The sequence below is a fragment of the Camponotus vicinus genome, unplaced genomic scaffold (genome assembly GCF_025532165.1).
Source record: "Camponotus vicinus isolate PSW18456_S1 unplaced genomic scaffold, iyCamVici1.0 SCAF_5, whole genome shotgun sequence".
NCBI lineage: Eukaryota > Metazoa > Arthropoda > Insecta > Hymenoptera > Formicidae > Camponotus > Camponotus vicinus.
In genome coordinates, this window is record NW_028141977.1 from 10,972,493 (window position 1) to 10,990,307 (window position 17,815).

Below are 17,815 nucleotides of genomic sequence, written 5' to 3' on the forward strand. Positions count from 1 at the left end.
ATATTACGCTGTGTTAAATTAGATCTACTTTTTGTTATACATTTATTAGCTATATCGAAGAATGCGTGTTTACATTCCGCATCTTTCGAAAATTTTATATTCACATTTTCTACTTGTCAGATAATTACTACAAAAAGTGAAAAGCATTAACTTGTACAATTTATTTTAATCTATTCCCACGTCTTCATATCTTATGCGACTTTCTTATACTTCGCACGCAAATGTTCCATCAGTTCTGGAGTTTTTGACGTTGCCATGTAAAAGATTAATTCCAAACTATCACCATCGAATTTGAACACTCGACGCGTCTATCGAGAAAAGAACACATTAAACATTGTACTATTGAATATAAAAAAAATTATTAACGATTATTTATACAAAAATTGTACCTGCGTTAAAGTTGGAAAAGTCGGTATCGATGCATCTGTCGCTAATATATTGGTGCTTTTTAAATCAATTGTTTTCGTATCATTCATCAGCTCACCCTGTTCGACTGTGAATAGACCTATATTATCAATCAAACTTAGAGCTATCTTGTTGGTCCCCGGTAAAATCTGCAGGAAACCGGTCTCTCGATGCATCGGCGTTCCCGTTTCCGGATGCCAACTCTGCGCAATGTAATTAAACAACGGTTGGCCTATGGACGTGATATTTATCTCATCGTAATAATTGAACGATTTGATGGTCGGGTATATTCCAACTGCGGGCTCCTCCGTTATCCATATGCCCTCCAGCCAGGCCAGCATATGTAACAACTCATGTAACGGTAATATTTTCATATTCATTTTTCGCAATGAATTTAAATAATACAAATTTAATAAAAGTGATAAAAAATATCTTGAGCTTATATAATATGTATTCTCTATGTCCAAGCGCTCAATTGCAAGCTGAAATGTCTACTGGGAGATCAGAGCACAAAATTTTCAGTATTTATATCTTCCTGAAATCTCTCATTTATTATGATTATATGTTAACATGCAATGTTTTTTAACATCATAAACCATTCAATTTTTATTTCGCAACAGAAATTACGATTGTCAATTGTAAAATGACACATACTTCGTGTATTATGAAGTTATTATGTAATAGCGTAAACAATATTTTTTTCTGGTAATTTCACGGGATCTGAATGATAGATAATGTTGAAACACGAATACATAATAGATTCATATCACGTAATATGCGCACAGATAATATCACTGATGCAGAAAAAATTAATGCCCAAAAACAAATAGTTAGCATGCATTTTACCTATTGTTCTAAAATTTTATTCGTTCATAATACTTATATAAAAAATTGCAATAATAAATAGTGGAAATTATATAATAATATGCACATTTAACAGTTCATTTTTCCTTCATATTTTCTCCTTTTAGTTTACTTTCACATATTTTGCTCGCAAATGTTCAGTCAGCTCTGGGGTATTTGATGTTGCCATATAAAACACATGCTCTAAATTATTATCATCAAGTTTGAATATCCTGCGCATCTGAAAAAAATCATAAAGTATAAACAATATAATTTGTATTTAATAAGTTATTAAGATAATTTATATTTATATAAGTAAAAATTATGGTATTTTTAATTGAGTAAAAGTTAAAAATTAACACACCTGTGTTACTTGTGGTGGTTTTGCCCCTTTCATTCTTAATATATCAATACTGTCTAAGCAAACAACATTGTTAACTACTTCACCCTCTTCGATAGTTGTTAAACCAAAATTGTGTGCCAAGATAAGAAATATTTTATTAGTTTTTGGATCCACCTTCAAGAAACCTGTTGATTGAGCCATTGGTTTTTTTGGTTCCGAGATAGAGTAGCTTCGAGCAGTATAATTGAACATGGGTTGTCCTATATATGTAAAATTTATTTCCTCATAATATTTGAATTCTTTAATAGTTGGATAGTTGCCACTACCACAGTCTGTTCGCCATGTCCCTTCAAGCCACGCTAATGGTTCTAATGCTTTGGGTAATGGTGAACGTTCCATATTATCATATATCCTAATTTGCTTTATTTAATTCCAGATATAGTATAAATATATGTAGAATAAGTGATGAACAAGGTGTTTGAGCAAATTTTAATTTATATTTAAGAATTTCAAAATTTTAATAAAATATACTCTGTAAGTATAAATATATTTAGTGTTAGATATGATATAAAATTAAGTTTTTTGCTTATAAACTATTGATATAACTATGATTCTTACCTTATCAAAAATACTCCAAATAAAGATTCTCTATTAATATTCGAGTTTATACTTTTTGTAAAAGTTAATAACGTTATTTTCTGTTAAATATTAATATTAATTAATTATAACATATTACATATATTCTAATATATTCTAACATCCTTGATTTATGGAAGATGTCTCAATTTTTTTATTGCATAGTACTTGAATATTTACTTTTTTTGTCGATTTAAAAACCGTAAAGGATAAAATCGGTTGACGTATGTTAAAAACTATTATAAAAAAAAAATAAATAACATTGGACAGTTTCAAATAATTTAAAAAAAAGTACTGTAATTCTCTTCTCGCTGTAAATAATTTTTTATCTTTAAAACATTTCATTAAGTCATGTTATTCTTCGGTAATTTAATTATATCGTTTTTAATAAAAAGCAATATTGTTGCTAATAAAAATCGGAACACTGTTGTTAAGCGTGCACATGTGTGTGATAATCATTTTAATGTTTCAAATATATCGTTTCATTTTTTTCGAATTTTTTAAACAATTACAATACTCACATCCATGCAGATAAATTTGTCATGAGATTTTTGTTCTTTTTAGCTGCACTAGAGTTTATATAGTGCATCCAGTTCAGCTAAAAAGAACGGACTTAGACTAATATTACATGTACGACAAATTTTTTAAGCGCTTTGATTGGCTGCATTCTAGAGACTCAAGGAATTTTCTGATAAATGTAATATCGGCCCTAAGTGTTATTACTTTGTTATGAGAAGCGCATGCGCGCGTCACTTGATGACAAGCGATGACATGTAAACATGTGACGCATCGTAACAGAACATGCTCCGACATGTTACTAACCTTATAATGTGCTTTCATGCACATTATCAATTTTTAATTACATTAAAGTACAAGAGTATCGTTTCTTATCGACAGAATCTGCTTTTTATGCATCAAAATATATATTTTTTCTGATCAAATTTTTATAATTTTTATGATCAAATTTATTAAAAAATTTTATCAGATCATACATCAAATGTTTTTTGCGCAATTCCTTCGTTTTTCATTTATATTACATATACCTTTTTTAAATTATTGAAATGATTAACGTGAGCGTGAGTCAGCTCGTGAATCAAGTGGACAAAACCAATTTTACATTATATGCAGAATGGGAGGATACGCATTTTAAAATAATATTGTTAAGACCATGCACAATACCACTGAGTGGAGAGGTATATAATCTGATTAATATTTATTTATTCGATTGTATATTACTTGTATATATTACAAAACTAGATACTAAAATTTTGAAAAACTCGAACAAATTTTTTATTTTTAAAACAAAATATTACTCTTGATAATTATCTTCTACTATATTTAATAAATATATACTTAATAATGTAATTATTTTTATTTTATAGATGCACACAGCCACAGAAAATGCCAATTTCTTTCTAGATCATTTAGATGAATCTTTTGAAAAATACTTGGAGAAAACTAGACATGCATTTTCTGGTAAAAATGCTGACATACAATTTTTTCTGCATGATGATACATTTATATGGAAACAGCAAAATATTCTTACTCGTGGAAAAATTGCAATATATCCTCTTTCAAATATATTAATTATTTCTGACACTTTGAAACAATTATTAGAGCTTTATCAAAAATGTCAAGAAGAGATACTAACATTGAAAAAAGAGAACAAATGCTTGAATGAAAGCAATATAAAGCTAACTACAGATATAGAGGAAATGATAAATATAAAAGATAAAATGGAGAAGGATCTTTACACAAAATTTCTTTTACTTCTGAATGCAAAGAAAAAAAAGATCAGAGAGCTTCAGAAGGCTTTAGATAGCAATAAACAAACAACAAAGTCAGTATATGATGAAACTACTGACGATGAAAGTCAAAAATCAGATGCAGAGAGCAAGAAAGTACAGAGTACTGCATCATCTAATTCAAAAAAACGCAAAGTAGATTATAAAAGTGAATGGAAAGCTACACCAAAGAGTAGTAAGATAAATTTTAACAGATGTACAAATTCTCCTTCTAGCGAAGATATAATTCCTGAGCCTTCTACTAGTAGAAACAAATTAACATTACATAATATAAATGTGTCTCATACAATAAAATCAAAACAGATCCTTAATATTTCAGAAGAAGAAGAATCTGAAGAGGATCTATTTTCTGAATGACGAAAAATATCATATGTTTATGCTTTTTTTCATAATTTAAAGAAATGGTGGTGCAATTGTAATTTACAAATTATATATATATAGTTTTTAAAAAAAATTTCTATACTTATACAGAGTATTATTGTTTCAAATTGTGCGCGCGCGCGCGCACACACACACATATATACATACATGTATTTAATATATGTATAGATCATTATATATTTGAATTTTAAAAATCTAGTCTAAGACACAATTATAATTAATGTATTATAATTATAATATATGTATAGATCATTATATATTTGAATTTAAAAAATCTAGTCTAAGACAAAATTGTAAAAGTTTTAAAAAGATTTATATTGCATTATATGAAATAATTTGTGTGCATGTAATAATATATTAAAAAAAAATATTTAATTGTATTATTAATTATATATTCTAAGTACATGTTTTATTCTAATTGTATGTGTTGCGTAAACATTATAGCTATTGCTGTTTAATACGTGTGTGTGTATATATATATATATATATATATATATATATATATATATAATAATATATATTTTTTTATACACATATTGATGATGAGTAAAAAACCAAATATGTTATCGAATGATGAATAATAATTTTTTAATAAAAGTATTTTAATAAAAAAAGAATAACTATCATTTAGTTGGTCTTTTAAACGAATTTTTCTCTTATATTTAGTAAAATCAAAACTACGAATGTTCAAAATATTGAATTGTTTATCGTTCTTTAACTCATATAATTAATAAAATCAAATACGACATATGTGTCTTTTGTAAATGGTTAATTCAAGGATCGGGAAAAGATCGAGGACTTTTGCAAGATATAATTTGGTTAAGAAAAGTAACAACGATTCAATTGTCAAAGATTGCCTATGTGTTAATGTTATCCACAATATTTTACATAAAATATATATTACAATATTATCATTAATAAATAACGAATTCGATAATGGTAATATTATTTTAGCTTATCATTTCGCCCTAATAATCAATATGCAAATGCCTTTACATTTACATATAATTAAGTACATCACGTTCCATAGTAGAAATTCAAAATGTGCAATAAAAGCATCAAGCGAATTTGATATATGCGACATCACTCGACGATTTCATTACAGATATCAATCTTCTCGTCAATCTAATTGATAATTGACTTACGATTTAGTATATAGTTTTTATTTTGAATAGAGTTAAATATGTATGTGTATGTGTATTTTCTCTTCTCTATATTATGACTGGAAATATTTACGATTGCTTGAAATTGTAATAAGTAAATATCGTACAAAGTACGCGAAATATCTCGAATGTATATGATTAATATTCAGGTCTGCTCTCATCTAAGAGTAATCTCAGAAGAGTTAATAAATGAATTTAACGTTCGAGATAAAAACGTGTAATATAATTTTTTTCGACTTCTTCATTGCTCGTAATTATCATTAAAAATATAAACCTCTTTAAACGAAAATCTTTCTCCTAACATATGATACCTAAAACTTATTTGTTAAGAACTGTAGACTAGAACATGGCCGAATAGATGTGAATTCTTAAATCTATTTAATTTAGAGACGTTAAATGTTGCTATCTCCAGTGAGAATTATGCAACCGTTGAGCTAACAGAACAAACTTACATACCGAAACGATCAGTGCAATATTAAATTATAATTGCATAACGAAGTAAAAGCTCCTTTAAAAGGATTCAATAACAATAATTCTCAATAGCGCTATAGAATCACAAAACAATGATGGTTCGGAATGTCAAAGTGCCATTGCTCGGTGCAGCAAGTGAATAGATGAATAATACAGGAGTTTCACACGTACACACGTACGCGTCTAGTTATTCTTTTCAGACGCGGAAGAGCCAAGGTTGGATCAGAGGTTGGTCTGAACACAGGTTTGAAAGGTAGCAGAAGTACGTTTTGATTGTATGGGTCATTTAGAAACGTCCAATTCGCAACAGGTTCTCCGGGAGGTTTCCTCTCGCGTTTGCCCCTTTCAAACTCGCATTCAGACCGATGTTACTCAGCCGGGCATCTTCCGATTTATCATTGCGCCCAGATCCGGCACGATCTGCCTCTGCTCGCGATTGAACAACAGAGTTCTCGCGTTTAAGAACGACAGATCCGGTAACTGATTCAGAATCTTCGCGGTCTCGGCTTGCACGGTCATCGGTCGCCCATACCGATCCATGACCACGTGTTCCGCACCATGAGTATTCTCTTTCCTACCTACCGATGTCTTTCTATGATAATCATGTACCTTGGAAATATTATTGCTTACCGAAAACGACTTATTGTTGGTCGGCGGAACATTTCTCAAAGCTTTATGCGACTGGTGATTACTTTTCTGCTTCGCTCCGAGATCTTGTTCGACTTTCTTTTTCCATTCTACTGTACATGGTCCTGGCAATGGTTCTATTATCTTGGACGTCTGAGACGATTTTTGCTGTTTTAGCGAACTATTAGTAAATTCGGATAAATTTTGCGACTTTACAAGCTGACTGCTTGATTCTTGTGTTTCCGGTGGATCTGCATAATAATAAACAATGATTAACTATATAATAATTAATTATATGGTTAACTATAAATACAGAAAAATTACGGAAGATACTATAAAATTCAAAATCAAGCAAATAAGCGTAAATCTACTGAATATTTCATATATATGAATGCATATGGAAAGGATATTTTTTATTTGAAATAAAAATTATAAATAAGCGTGCACGCATACGTCATATCACAACACATACATATAGCTTCAGCACTTACAGTAATAAACGGAGTTCGTTGAGCAAGCTGACTGATGATAGGATTCGGAGTGTGTGGAGCAATGAGGTGTTAATAGAGGATCAAACGGACACAACAAATCCAGAGGTAGAAGAGCGGATAACCCACCACCACCTGTATTGTGTTATTTTTTGCAAGATTTAAGAAAAAACTCAACATGTTATGTGTTTACATGTTATATCACAACAACATATATTGCTTTTACGTGTAAAATAAATACTTGTTTAAAAAAAAAAAGATATTATTTTCTTTCTCTTTCGCTATATGTGAGTGTATTGAGATTCAGAAAAATATATAAGAGATATAACATCTTTTTTTTTCTTTCAATGTAATAATTTAACTACCACACACATATACACACGAGTACAATAAATACTTACTAGCATCTAGGGGGTTTACAAGACCAGAACTATTCCAATCAAATTGGGCGGCGGGTACTTCCTAATATAATGTTACAATTATTAATAAACACGTAGATTGTACTCACACGTGTATCCTATTGAAATAAAAGCTTCAACTTACATCTGAACAAGCCGTGCCTTGCATCTTGTTTACGTTGGATGCAGATGGTTGGTGCTGAGGTTCAACGGTAGCTTTAATCGGCTCCAGTGGAGTAAAGCCGAGATTTGCAGCAAACCTTGGTATATTCGGATTCCATCTTGGCCCAAAAAGCTTTAATTTCAAATATTTGTTGTCGAATAAATGTATGAAATATTTTCAGTTTTAAATACGTGCAACATATGCATACTTACGATGTTTCGGGAATCGATACCAAGAGCATTTAGAAGAACATTGTTACTACTGCTATTTGCCCATTGATAAGTGAGAGCATTAGTTTCTTCCACACTTTTCACATTCTGCCAAACTTTATCCGTTTTATCTATTAAAGATTTTAATTCAACTTCATGATGTTCAGGAATTATTGGAAACATATTTGTTATTATATCTTCTATCTTATTCGCGGCCTGAAATCATTTTGATCGAAATATATCAGAAAATATGTTAAGTTATATTATTTATATTTAATACAAAACTTGCACGAAATCTAAGCCAAAGCGATACATTTATTTCTCTAATAAACTACCAACTATCTTATATTACAAACATTCCTAAACTCACATTCTTGTTTTCTATCCGACATATAGATTCTTTCAAACTAAACTGCTGTGTCTCTACTACATTCATTGATGTTTCGAAATTGCTGAAGTCTCCGAAATCGTCATTATCCTCAGGTACCTTCATTTCTTTAGCATCATCATTTAATTTCGATTCTATTGTCGCACTCGGAAAATTAGTAAAATCACCAAAATCATCGTCTTCGTTATCTGCGCTTTCAAAGCCAGAATAATTATTTTCTTGTACTCTGGTTGCTACTGGCTCCATATTTTGTAAGTGGAAATCATAAAATTCGCCATCGCTAAAGTATACTACAGAATTTTCGCTTTTATATGTGGCACATTCGCTCGCAGTACTTGTAAAATTAACTTTATCTTTTAAGCAGTCAAGGGATGTATTAGTAGATGGCAGTGAAGCTTCTTCAATTGATGAAAATTTTTGTATAGATGTGTCGGAAGAAAATGCATGCAAATCATGAATTTGTACTGTTTTGCAATCACTATTAATGGATATCGGATTGTAACTACTTGTCAATTCCAATACACTGTCAAAACCTTTATGCTCTATAAATTCCGTAAAGTCGGAATTATCTGGATTATGTGCGTCATAATCATCTTCCGGAATGTGTCTGTTTATTTCTTCATTACTCAAGCTTTTTTCTTTATAAGCAGAAATTTCCTCAATTGTCCCATTCATACCTGTTTTTTGAACAATTTGATTTTTTGTCTCTACAACTACATATTCGTTCTCTTTTGATTGTGTAATACTTTCTATAGTGACTGTATCGCAAACGTCATTAGGAAAATTCTCGTCACTCTTCATATTAGATTTTTGAACATAGATGTCTTCGGCATATATGGATGTACAATCTAAATTTGATTTCTCTCTTAGAGCATCATCAAAGGTAAAATCAAAATTGAAAGAATCATTTAAAGTTTTCGACTTGCTTGTCTCACCATTGGATATTACATCGTACATCTCTATATATTTTGGTTGAATACTGTATTCGCAATCTGGCTGATTAAAAACATTAGTACTGTCTACATTAAGTTCTTGTGAGGTAACAAAATTGGAAATTGTGCTTTCATTATGAATGAAAGTAGATTTATCATTAATATGATTGACACAGACATCATTCTCGATATATGGCGTGTAAGTATTTTCTATTTCATCTGTTACATTACATTTTGTGTCTATAGAATTAGGCGTATTATCATAATCTGTTTGCAAAACTGCCACAGTCATATCTGTCTTTTTCTCACAAACAGTATCGTTCCACTCACTGGAATCTTTGAACTGTTCGTAATTGTAAAAATCGTCATCCAATTGTTGCAAAATATCCGGCGTACTCGTAGGATCCTCCAAATCCAAGCTCGCAGGTTCTATTTCATCATTTGCCTCTAAACCACTTGACGATCCCTCTTGCTCACTGACTGTCTTTACACTATCAGCTAAACTACTATTGTTGCTACTAATTACATCTGTATCAACAAAATTTTCTTTAACTAAAACATTCTGAGTACAAACATGATCAATACTATTACTAGTCTCAACATTATGCGAATCGCCATTTCTAGGTACATCTAATACATTGTGTTCTGTTATACTAATATTTTCCAAATCGTTTTCCAATATGCTACTATTATCTGTTTTATCTTTCAATCTTATGTGGCTCACGTTGTCCTCTCCCTTCTCAACAATCAATAGGTCATCAATGACCCCACATTTCAAGGCTTTGTTTATTTTAGAGCGACTGTCTAATACTGATGACTCATTAATACCATTTATCCTAGGAGATACATTCTGTGATATTATTGGTGTTTGTATCGGAGTGATAAGTTTTTGTGGAGACTCTGATGAAACGGATAAGCCTACAACAAATCTATATATTAGAAGATAACTGTGATAATGTGGAAGATAATCAATATTGATATCACGTTATTAATATGTATGTATAATGTTTCATTAATGTATTCTATTATATAAATACCATCTATTCCGCCAGCTGTGAAGTCTCCGAATTCATCCTCGTCGGACTCTCCGAAGTTGTCCAAGGGTGGAGGTGTTGAACTGACTAAAGGCGGGAAAGCCATGGTTCTCCTCTACTTCATGGAACATCGACAAACGACAAGATCTTATATAACCTTTTGCAAACATCGACGAAATTAAAGAGCGCGATAACGAGGTAAAGGATAGACTCTCGGTCACAGGTTCAACCTAAATAACGTGCCAAACTGCTGCGCATAAATTTCGTAAAAAATTTTACACAAAATCGCTCGAATCGTCGTCGCGTTTTCGGTCACATCTCACTTCTTTGTTTACAATTACATCGTCCCACCCTCGTCACATGCGTACGCCCGTTACATGCATATGTCAAAACGCGTTAAGGTTAAGTCGCGCTCAAATACATAGGTCAGGGACACATCGGGGGACATCTTCCTGAGCGACTCGGAAGATCGTGCGACGAAGGTTGATCATGACTTACTCTCGCGAAGGATCAACGATGACGTTCTTACTCTAGGCCACCACGTACCAGTATCAGCTCCGCGATCCCGGGAACACGATTCTACCTCGCCATCGTCGTCTCGGCGACCATCACGGCGCGTATTCCGCGAGCGCGACGGACTCGGTGATTATCACAGCCAAGTGTGTCAGGTCGTCCGTCCAGCAGATCGTGCGCGACGATTAGATGCACGATGACGACGGTCATGAGACATTCTAGGCATGTAGCGCACACATCACCTGTTCTACGATACGCGGGCGCATGCGCGCGCGCGCGCGCGCACCTGTCATTCGTCAGGCGCGTTATCGCGGCCCTTTAAAATTGCGTACGGAGTCCCGAATTCCTTCACTGTTCTCTATATACATGTTTCTTTATACATTTGTAGTCATAATGAAAAAATTAAGCGATATATATAATACACGATATAGACAAATAAATAATAAGTGAGAAATAAATGCATTATTGTATACCTTTTATAATGTACCTATATTACATAAATTATTGTTTTTTAATATGCCATCATAATATATTATATTTATTATGATACTTATATATATTTTCTTTTTTTTATATTTTATATATTATATTTATTATGATACTTATTATTCTATATTCATGATATTTATTAATATATTATATTTATTATGATACTTATATATATTTTCTTTTTTTATATTTTATACTATGTCTCATATGTAATATTTTAATATTTTTTTATAATTTTTATTCTTCCTCTCTCTTTTTCTCTTTGTGAAATATTTTATTATTTATTATGAAACAGATAAATTAATGTAATTTGTGTGATTCTATATTCATTATACAATAGTATAATATGATCATGTTGCACAAATAGATTATTATATACATATTTGTTATTTATCGATGTAATGATTAAAATACAAAAGTAACAAAAATAATTCACACTGCATTTGAAATGCGACAAAAGTTTCAAGATGTATCCTGTTTTGAATTATGTTGGGTGCGTCTATGTTTCCTCATGTCTCCTTTCTGTCTGAAGCATCTGCCGCACACATCGCACGCATGCGGCTTTTCCCCGGTGTGTATTTTAATATGATTATTTAAAGCCTCTGTTCTGGTGAAGGCCTTCTCGCAGTAGTGGCATTTGTATCTACGATCACCACGGTGTATTAATCTATGCTGATAAAATACGGATCCGGTGAGAAAAGCCTTATTACAGACGTCGCACTTGAACGGTCTCTCCCTTGTATGCTTCTTCCTGGTGTGATCCGCCAAATCCGGCTTTATCGTGAAACGCTGATCGCAATATTCGCAAGCGTAAGGCTTGACGCCCATGTGGAATCTTTTGTGAGTCCACATGTGACTGGACTGAGTGTAACTCTTTCCACAGATATTACAGACGTATGGTCGCAGTCCATTGTGCCGCCTTTTATGAGCATTCAACGAATTTGCCGTGGGCAGTAGATTGCCGCAGATATCACAGGGAAATTTGGAACATTGATCTCGTCCGTGAGCCTGTATATCCTCGCTCCTGTCGAATATATTTCCGCATAGTTCGCACACGAACTTTGCATCACCGGATTCGGATAATCTGGCTGCATAATCGTGTCTCTTTTGCTTATGTTTATACAATAGAGATAATTCCTTCATGTCCTTGTTACAAACATCGCATAGAAAGACGACGAGAACTTTGAACAATCTCTGGTGTTCCTTCCAATGTAAAATGGCCTCTGCAAACGATTTATACGTAGTTTCGCACGCGTTACATGTGTATGGTTTTTCAATAACGTGTCGATTCTGATGAATCTTCAGATTGTCCACGTCGGTAAAGTGACTATTACAGAATTCGCAGTGATATAATTTCGATATCGATAGTTCCTCGATCAATGTAATCTTATCCTCGTGTATCTTGTAATGAGCATCAGCGTCATCGCAAGAGATAAATACTTCGCCGCATTGAATGCATTTCCAAACTGTCTGATTGTTTTCAATAACGATGCAGTGACTCGCGACATGTTTATTCAATCTTGACTTCTGTGTAAAACTCTTCGAACATTGCGAGCACTTGTAAGGCTTCTCGGGCAGGTGTGTCACTATATGACGCTTCAAGGTATAGCCATCGGAAAAGCCTTTGTTACACACCTCGCAAATATGTGGCCGATTCTTACCGTCCACGCAAACGTGTACACGAAGCGTCTCCTGATTCTCGAATAATTTTCCACATTGCAGACACGAGATGCTAATATCTTTAGAATGATACCTCTTGTAGTGATAAAATAGCTTCAATTCTTTACCGAAAGTTATTTTGCAGATTTCACAATACAACGCTTTTGCGCCTCTGTGAAATTGCTTGTGGAAGTTCAAACGCTCCTCGAAACTAAACGTTGTGTCGCACGTAAGACACTTGTATGGTTTCGTCGTGCTCTGCACATTGGGCTTGCACTTGTGACCATCTAGAGTCTCCTTAGTGTGATAGAGATTCATGCACGCGCCACATTTCAAGTATTTCTGCCTATTTCCTAGACATTGTAACATAATAGAGCGATTTCCATTTTCCTTATCAACATTTACATTATTAAATATACTTTCCTCGTCGCTGCTTTCTAAGATTATATCGTTCTCGTCTAATTCTATATCTTTCACATGCTGAGACATGTTTTCACATGTATTCATGTAACCTTCTATACATAAGGGACAGGACTGTCGGTCAGATAAAATTTGATTTTTGTGATTGGAAGCATTAAAAGATTGTTTTTCCTTTAATATTGTTAAAAGGATCTCCTCCGCTTTAATACATTGTGTGTCAAACCTGTCATAATAATTTACTTTCTCGATACAGGCCAAGCAAAGCTGTTTTGGTAATGGATCTGTTTTTCTAATCTGCAATATGAATCGTAATACATGTATTTATAAGAATTTATGTAATACATATATTGCATGACAATCAAAATATATGTATAATAAATATTTATAAAAATAGAAGATCTTTCTATATATATATTTATATACCTTAATACTTAGACATGTATTTATTTTATGCGCCAATTTCATTGATTCCCCGAGTTTAGAATAGATAAATATTGGATTACTAGTTTGGCCAGCACACAATCGACAGAAAGCAAAATTATTTTCTCTCTCATCTTGAGTTGATAATTCTAATATTTCGTTGGAAGAAAGTGGTTCTTCTTGGGACCATACAATAGAGCCATCCAAATCATCAATGTCATCTTCATGATCACTTAATGTACTAATTGATTCTGCTTTGAACATATTTTATAACTGCAAATCATTCATAATAATCTTTATAAGTCAATTGCAAACAGAGTTTTATATATTAAACATATAAAAACCATAAAACATTGTTAAAAAATCCATCTAAGAAACTATAAATATGTAACTTCTTATCCATAATTTATTCATACAATATTTAATATAACTTAATATAATTTCATCATCTTTATAAATATTTGATATATGAAATATATAAAATAAAATTAATGTACACATATTAAATTTATTTTACACATTATATATAGATCAGCAAAAAATACTTCAAATGTTGCAATGAAAAAATGGAGCAGATTACCTTTTCCTTGAAAAGAACACAAATATTCAAATATTGTTTCATGGCAAACTCAATATTCTTGAAATAACAAATTTTTGTGCTATCATTCAGCTTCTTCAATGAGAAACAAATTGACTGGATAACTAGAAACAATTGACTATCTCTTTTTTGTTTTGTCTTTTGATATTAATGTATACAAGAGAAGATATAAGAGAATAGGTTATATATATGTATACATTATTATATAAATGGAAGAATAAATTGATTCATTATTTACACAAATAAGTGCTTAAACTTTCAAACTTTATACCATTACAATCAATGTAATATAAAAATAGCAAACATTTTTTTTTATCTATGTTAATTTGCATTTAATTTAGTGATTATATACTGTTCTAAATGTTAATTTTTTAACAGCTTATATATGTTAATAATAATACTAATAAATTAAAACTTTGTCTCTATCATAAGATAATATTATTTAATTCACAAAAGTTATTAATTAATGATAGAAGATTATGAAATTATTGTATATCTATACAATATACAATAAAGATTATATTAATTAATTACAACATATCGCAGTTCATTATTTGTTCTGCATTCGCGTAAACGTTTGCAATGGCGCAATACAGTTATTAAATTTAATTTAGTCTTGTCAATTTTTTTTTTGGTTTGTCTGTAATAATCTTCAGCTGTGAAGAAATATAAATATCCTGGAAATCATATTGATATAAATTACACACACATATATAGTATTTTTTATATTTGTAACATATTATTAAAAAATATATCTTAGCAAAAATTGCTAAAATTGAGGACTTACCTTTTCCTCTTTTAATATCAAACTCTTGTTTTTTATATTGTAGATATAGATTAATTTCCCCTCTCTTTTGGGCAGCGGCCTTCCCCAATGATAAGATTGTATACTTTGTAATTAGCGTATTATTTATATCAGTTATCAAACTATTAATTGTCTCCAAAGTTTGTCTCCCAATCATATATTTAGGCACGTTATTAAATTCTTCTGTGCTGATAAATAGTATTGTTGGGCATACTTCCAGTTCATTGAAGAGTGTTCTTTTACAGTCTTTTATTATTTCTTGTTCAATAATACCACTATTGTACATATTTGCAGATATATTTTGCTCTATCAATTTATGTGCTGAATTTATAGCACTTTTTGTTATAACAGGAGAGATTTGATTTTGAATGCATTTTTGCTTATCAGCATTCTGATAACCTTGTATAAGTTCCAATGGAACATTTTCTTTCTGGTGTAAAATTCTTTTGTTCAAAATGTCAATCAACGACAATAATTCCTGCGTATAAATATAAAGTTCTAACTTTCTTTCAATTCTTTAATTAAAAAAACTTTAGGAGTGAATAATTTAACAAGCTTACTTTAGAATCTGTATTCTGTTTCTTCATTTGCTCCAAAATTTTCCTCGTATTATCAATGCCATATGAGATTTGCAATACTTCATTACGTATTTTCTGAAGATCATCCTTTATATTGTGTTTACCTATAAGAGATGAAACATGATCTTGCAATTATAAATTACTATTATATTGTTGAAATGATATAATATAAAATAAATAATATATTCTACCAACATACCTTTTATAAATATTGTGGTCGCATTAAGTTGATGTAATCTTTTATAATGCCCATCAACTATTTCTTCTAAATTATCCTGCTTGTCCATATTGTTAGTTTACTGTACAAATAATATGAGATGATGTACTTTGCATATATAATTTTTTTTTTCACAATGTGTCTTCAACGTATCTTAAATTATTTGAGACAAAACTTTTTTGCATCACAAACATCGAGGTTATATTTATGCGTCATGTGTATCACATATCATATCATATACTATTCCTAATAATTATTCCAAATATATTATTACGAATTATTATAAATTATTCATGTTTAAGAAATGGAACACATTAGCTTTTGAAGAAATTACTTTTATATATATCAATAACTTTTTCATTCATGTGACGATTCGTTTAAATTTGAATTTCCGTTAGTTTATTTCCCATCGTGAATGTCATGTTCCGAAATCGACTATTTCATTTTCTTCAGGATGTGTTCGAAAATCCTTCACGAAGTGAGATAGAATTTAATCGACCAATCAGGAATAAGAGTGCTTTCTAGTAAGAAAACAGGTTGGCTATCGAATAGGGATTTTCTTCGTCCTCTAATAAAATTTAAATTGTGCGGGACAATTCAAATATTATAATATTTTTAGATATTTTCATATCGCGTATTAAATACGAGAAATAAATAAAACATAAATTAATTACTACTTATATCATAGTTATTTATTAAATAGATATTACTTCTATGTAGCATCAAGTAAATAATAAATATTTCCAAAATTGTTAACCGTTTTATACTCCTCAGAATTATTATCTCAATCGAAAAAAATATGTACTAATTTATAATAATTTATAATAACTTGTAATATTTAAATTAGAAATATAAATTATATGACATTTTCTACATTAATTAGTATCTATAATGATATTACTGGGCAATGATATTTTTAGAAAAAAGAATTTGGAATATGTCGTAATTAAATTAAAAGTCAAGATTAAAGCACGGAATTACATTATTGTATTCATAAAATAATCCAGAATTTAAATAAAATCACAAGCATGCTTGCACATTTTGAGTATGTTTATACATTTTGCTGGCATTTTCAACAATTATTAGATAATTACTTATATCTAAACTTCTCAAAAGTAAGATAGTGGAAGTTATCAATTATTTATCAGTTATATCGCGCAAAGTTATGTGTATTATTGTATAAAAACTATCGACAATGATATATAAATACCACGAATAGTAGACAACAAGAAAAAAATTCACTGCAAAAGCATTCTAGAAACATATTCTATCACTATTATATTGCTATCATGTTATCTAAAAGTGACATACAAATAAATCAGAGTTACGTATATCCACAAGAAAATTAGATTAATACTTGAAAGATAGCAGATTTTTTTGATAGATTCAGATTTTTAATACAGATTTATATCGATAAATAGAAGGAGACGATAATTCTCCTTCAAGTGTAAATTGCAATATACTTTTTTCTGTCTATATGAAGTTTATGTTGTAAAAGATTCTTTTTTTATCTGCATACATCCCATACAGCACAGAATATTGCAGCAATATTATTAATATTGTTGTAACATTGCAGCAACATTGCAATATTGCCGCAATATTACTGCAATGTTCTGTGCTGTATGGGATTTAAATATTTTTTTGCGGTTAAATATCCGGCGATACCGCAAAGCACGTGGTCTGAACACATAGCAATAGAAGATGTAAGTTATTTCAACGTTGCAGATTTTCAGAAATTCTAAAGGAATAAGAAATAGGATAAAATTGAAAAGGAAAATATTTGATATTTTTATCAATTTTAATTTTTTTATTAATGGAACTTTATTATAT

The 17,815-nt window shown here is 30.7% G+C and overlaps 6 protein-coding genes across 11 annotated transcripts in view; 1 reads left to right on the plus strand and 5 right to left on the minus strand.

The window, feature by feature from the left end:
• Positions 1-13: 13 nt before the first annotated feature.
• On the minus strand, positions 14-785 carry LOC145971476 (peroxynitrite isomerase THAP4-like). The gene is made up of 2 exons (XM_083099172.1): positions 390-785; positions 14-308 (listed from the first exon to the last, which is right to left on the minus strand). The coding sequence occupies exons 1-2, from the start codon at positions 783-785 to the stop codon at positions 192-194; spliced, it is 513 nt and encodes a 170-aa protein (XP_082955298.1). The 3' UTR covers positions 14-191.
• Positions 786-1,252: 467 nt separating this feature from the next.
• On the minus strand, positions 1,253-2,864 carry LOC145971477 (peroxynitrite isomerase THAP4-like). The gene is made up of 4 exons (XM_083099175.1): positions 2,749-2,864; positions 2,210-2,289; positions 1,613-2,123; positions 1,253-1,489 (listed from the first exon to the last, which is right to left on the minus strand). The coding sequence occupies exons 3-4, from the start codon at positions 1,988-1,990 to the stop codon at positions 1,373-1,375; spliced, it is 495 nt and encodes a 164-aa protein (XP_082955301.1). The 5' UTR covers positions 1,991-2,123; positions 2,210-2,289; positions 2,749-2,864; the 3' UTR covers positions 1,253-1,372.
• A 108-nt stretch (positions 2,865-2,972) lies between these two features.
• On the plus strand, positions 2,973-4,797 carry LOC145971475 (uncharacterized). Of its 2 annotated transcripts, XM_083099171.1 has the most exons (3): positions 2,973-3,420; positions 3,610-4,207; positions 4,352-4,797. In XM_083099171.1, the coding sequence occupies exons 1-3, from the start codon at positions 3,289-3,291 to the stop codon at positions 4,387-4,389; spliced, it is 768 nt and encodes a 255-aa protein (XP_082955297.1). In that variant the 5' UTR covers positions 2,973-3,288; the 3' UTR covers positions 4,390-4,797. The 2 variants fall into 2 exon arrangements, with proteins under 2 accessions (XP_082955297.1, XP_082955296.1); XM_083099170.1 differs by having other exon boundaries at positions 2,974-3,420; positions 3,610-4,796.
• Positions 4,798-5,251: 454 nt separating this feature from the next.
• Positions 5,252-11,036, minus strand: LOC145971473 (uncharacterized). Of its 5 annotated transcripts, none has more exons than XM_083099165.1 (8): positions 10,833-11,036; positions 10,290-10,401; positions 8,303-10,170; positions 7,936-8,148; positions 7,706-7,855; positions 7,564-7,624; positions 7,166-7,297; positions 5,252-6,925 (listed from the first exon to the last, which is right to left on the minus strand). In XM_083099165.1, exons 2-8 carry the CDS (start codon positions 10,390-10,392, stop codon positions 6,420-6,422), a joined length of 3,033 nt encoding a protein of 1,010 aa, XP_082955291.1. In that variant the 5' UTR covers positions 10,393-10,401; positions 10,833-11,036; the 3' UTR covers positions 5,252-6,419. The 5 variants fall into 5 exon arrangements, with proteins under 5 accessions (XP_082955291.1, XP_082955292.1, XP_082955293.1 ...); XM_083099166.1 differs by having other exon boundaries at positions 10,290-10,404; XM_083099167.1 differs by having other exon boundaries at positions 10,785-11,036.
• A 408-nt stretch (positions 11,037-11,444) lies between these two features.
• On the minus strand, positions 11,445-14,710 carry LOC145972562 (uncharacterized). The gene is made up of 3 exons (XM_083101303.1): positions 14,368-14,710; positions 13,791-14,060; positions 11,445-13,661 (listed from the first exon to the last, which is right to left on the minus strand). The coding sequence occupies exons 2-3, from the start codon at positions 14,049-14,051 to the stop codon at positions 11,751-11,753; spliced, it is 2,172 nt and encodes a 723-aa protein (XP_082957429.1). The 5' UTR covers positions 14,052-14,060; positions 14,368-14,710; the 3' UTR covers positions 11,445-11,750.
• Positions 14,711-14,862: 152 nt separating this feature from the next.
• LOC145972564 (SKA complex subunit 1-like) overlaps positions 14,863-17,815 on the minus strand; it is a 33,650-nt gene continuing 30,697 nt past the window's right edge. The window contains exons 2-5 of the mRNA XM_083101306.1: positions 15,968-16,067; positions 15,751-15,872; positions 15,173-15,668; positions 14,863-15,062 (exon numbers count right to left, since the gene is read on the minus strand). Coding sequence (XP_082957432.1) covers positions 14,908-15,062; positions 15,173-15,668; positions 15,751-15,872; positions 15,968-16,055 — 861 coding nt within the window. The 5' untranslated portion in view covers positions 16,056-16,067 and the 3' untranslated portion in view covers positions 14,863-14,907. The remainder of the gene's footprint in view (positions 15,063-15,172; positions 15,669-15,750; positions 15,873-15,967; positions 16,068-17,815) is intronic.

Excerpts from the sequence above, each read along its gene's own strand:
- LOC145971476 (XM_083099172.1), bottom strand. The coding sequence starts at position 785 with ATGAATATGAAAATATTACCGTTACATGAGTTGTTACATATGCTGGCC. Across the intron at positions 309-389 it reads CTTTTCCAACTTTAACGCAG|ACGCGTCGAGTGTTCAAATT; the intron begins GTACAATTTTTG and ends TTTTCTCGATAG.
- LOC145971477 (XM_083099175.1), bottom strand. The coding sequence starts at position 1,990 with ATGGAACGTTCACCATTACCCAAAGCATTAGAACCATTAGCGTGGCTT. Across the intron at positions 1,490-1,612 it reads AACCACCACAAGTAACACAG|ATGCGCAGGATATTCAAACT; the intron begins GTGTGTTAATTT and ends GATTTTTTTCAG.
- LOC145971475 (XM_083099170.1), top strand. The coding sequence starts at position 3,289 with ATGATTAACGTGAGCGTGAGTCAGCTCGTGAATCAAGTGGACAAAACC. Across the intron at positions 3,421-3,609 it reads CAATACCACTGAGTGGAGAG|ATGCACACAGCCACAGAAAA; the intron begins GTATATAATCTG and ends TTTATTTTATAG.
- LOC145971473 (XM_083099165.1), bottom strand. The coding sequence starts at position 10,392 with ATGGCTTTCCCGCCTTTAGTCAGTTCAACACCTCCACCCTTGGACAAC. Across the intron at positions 7,625-7,705 it reads AAGGCACGGCTTGTTCAGAT|GAAGTACCCGCCGCCCAATT; the intron begins GTAAGTTGAAGC and ends ACATTATATTAG. Across the intron at positions 7,298-7,563 it reads TGTAAACCCCCTAGATGCTA|GTGGTGGTGGGTTATCCGCT; the intron begins GTAAGTATTTAT and ends AACACAATACAG.
- LOC145972562 (XM_083101303.1), bottom strand. The coding sequence starts at position 14,051 with ATGTTCAAAGCAGAATCAATTAGTACATTAAGTGATCATGAAGATGAC. Across the intron at positions 13,662-13,790 it reads ATACATGTCTAAGTATTAAG|ATTAGAAAAACAGATCCATT; the intron begins GTATATAAATAT and ends TTCATATTGCAG.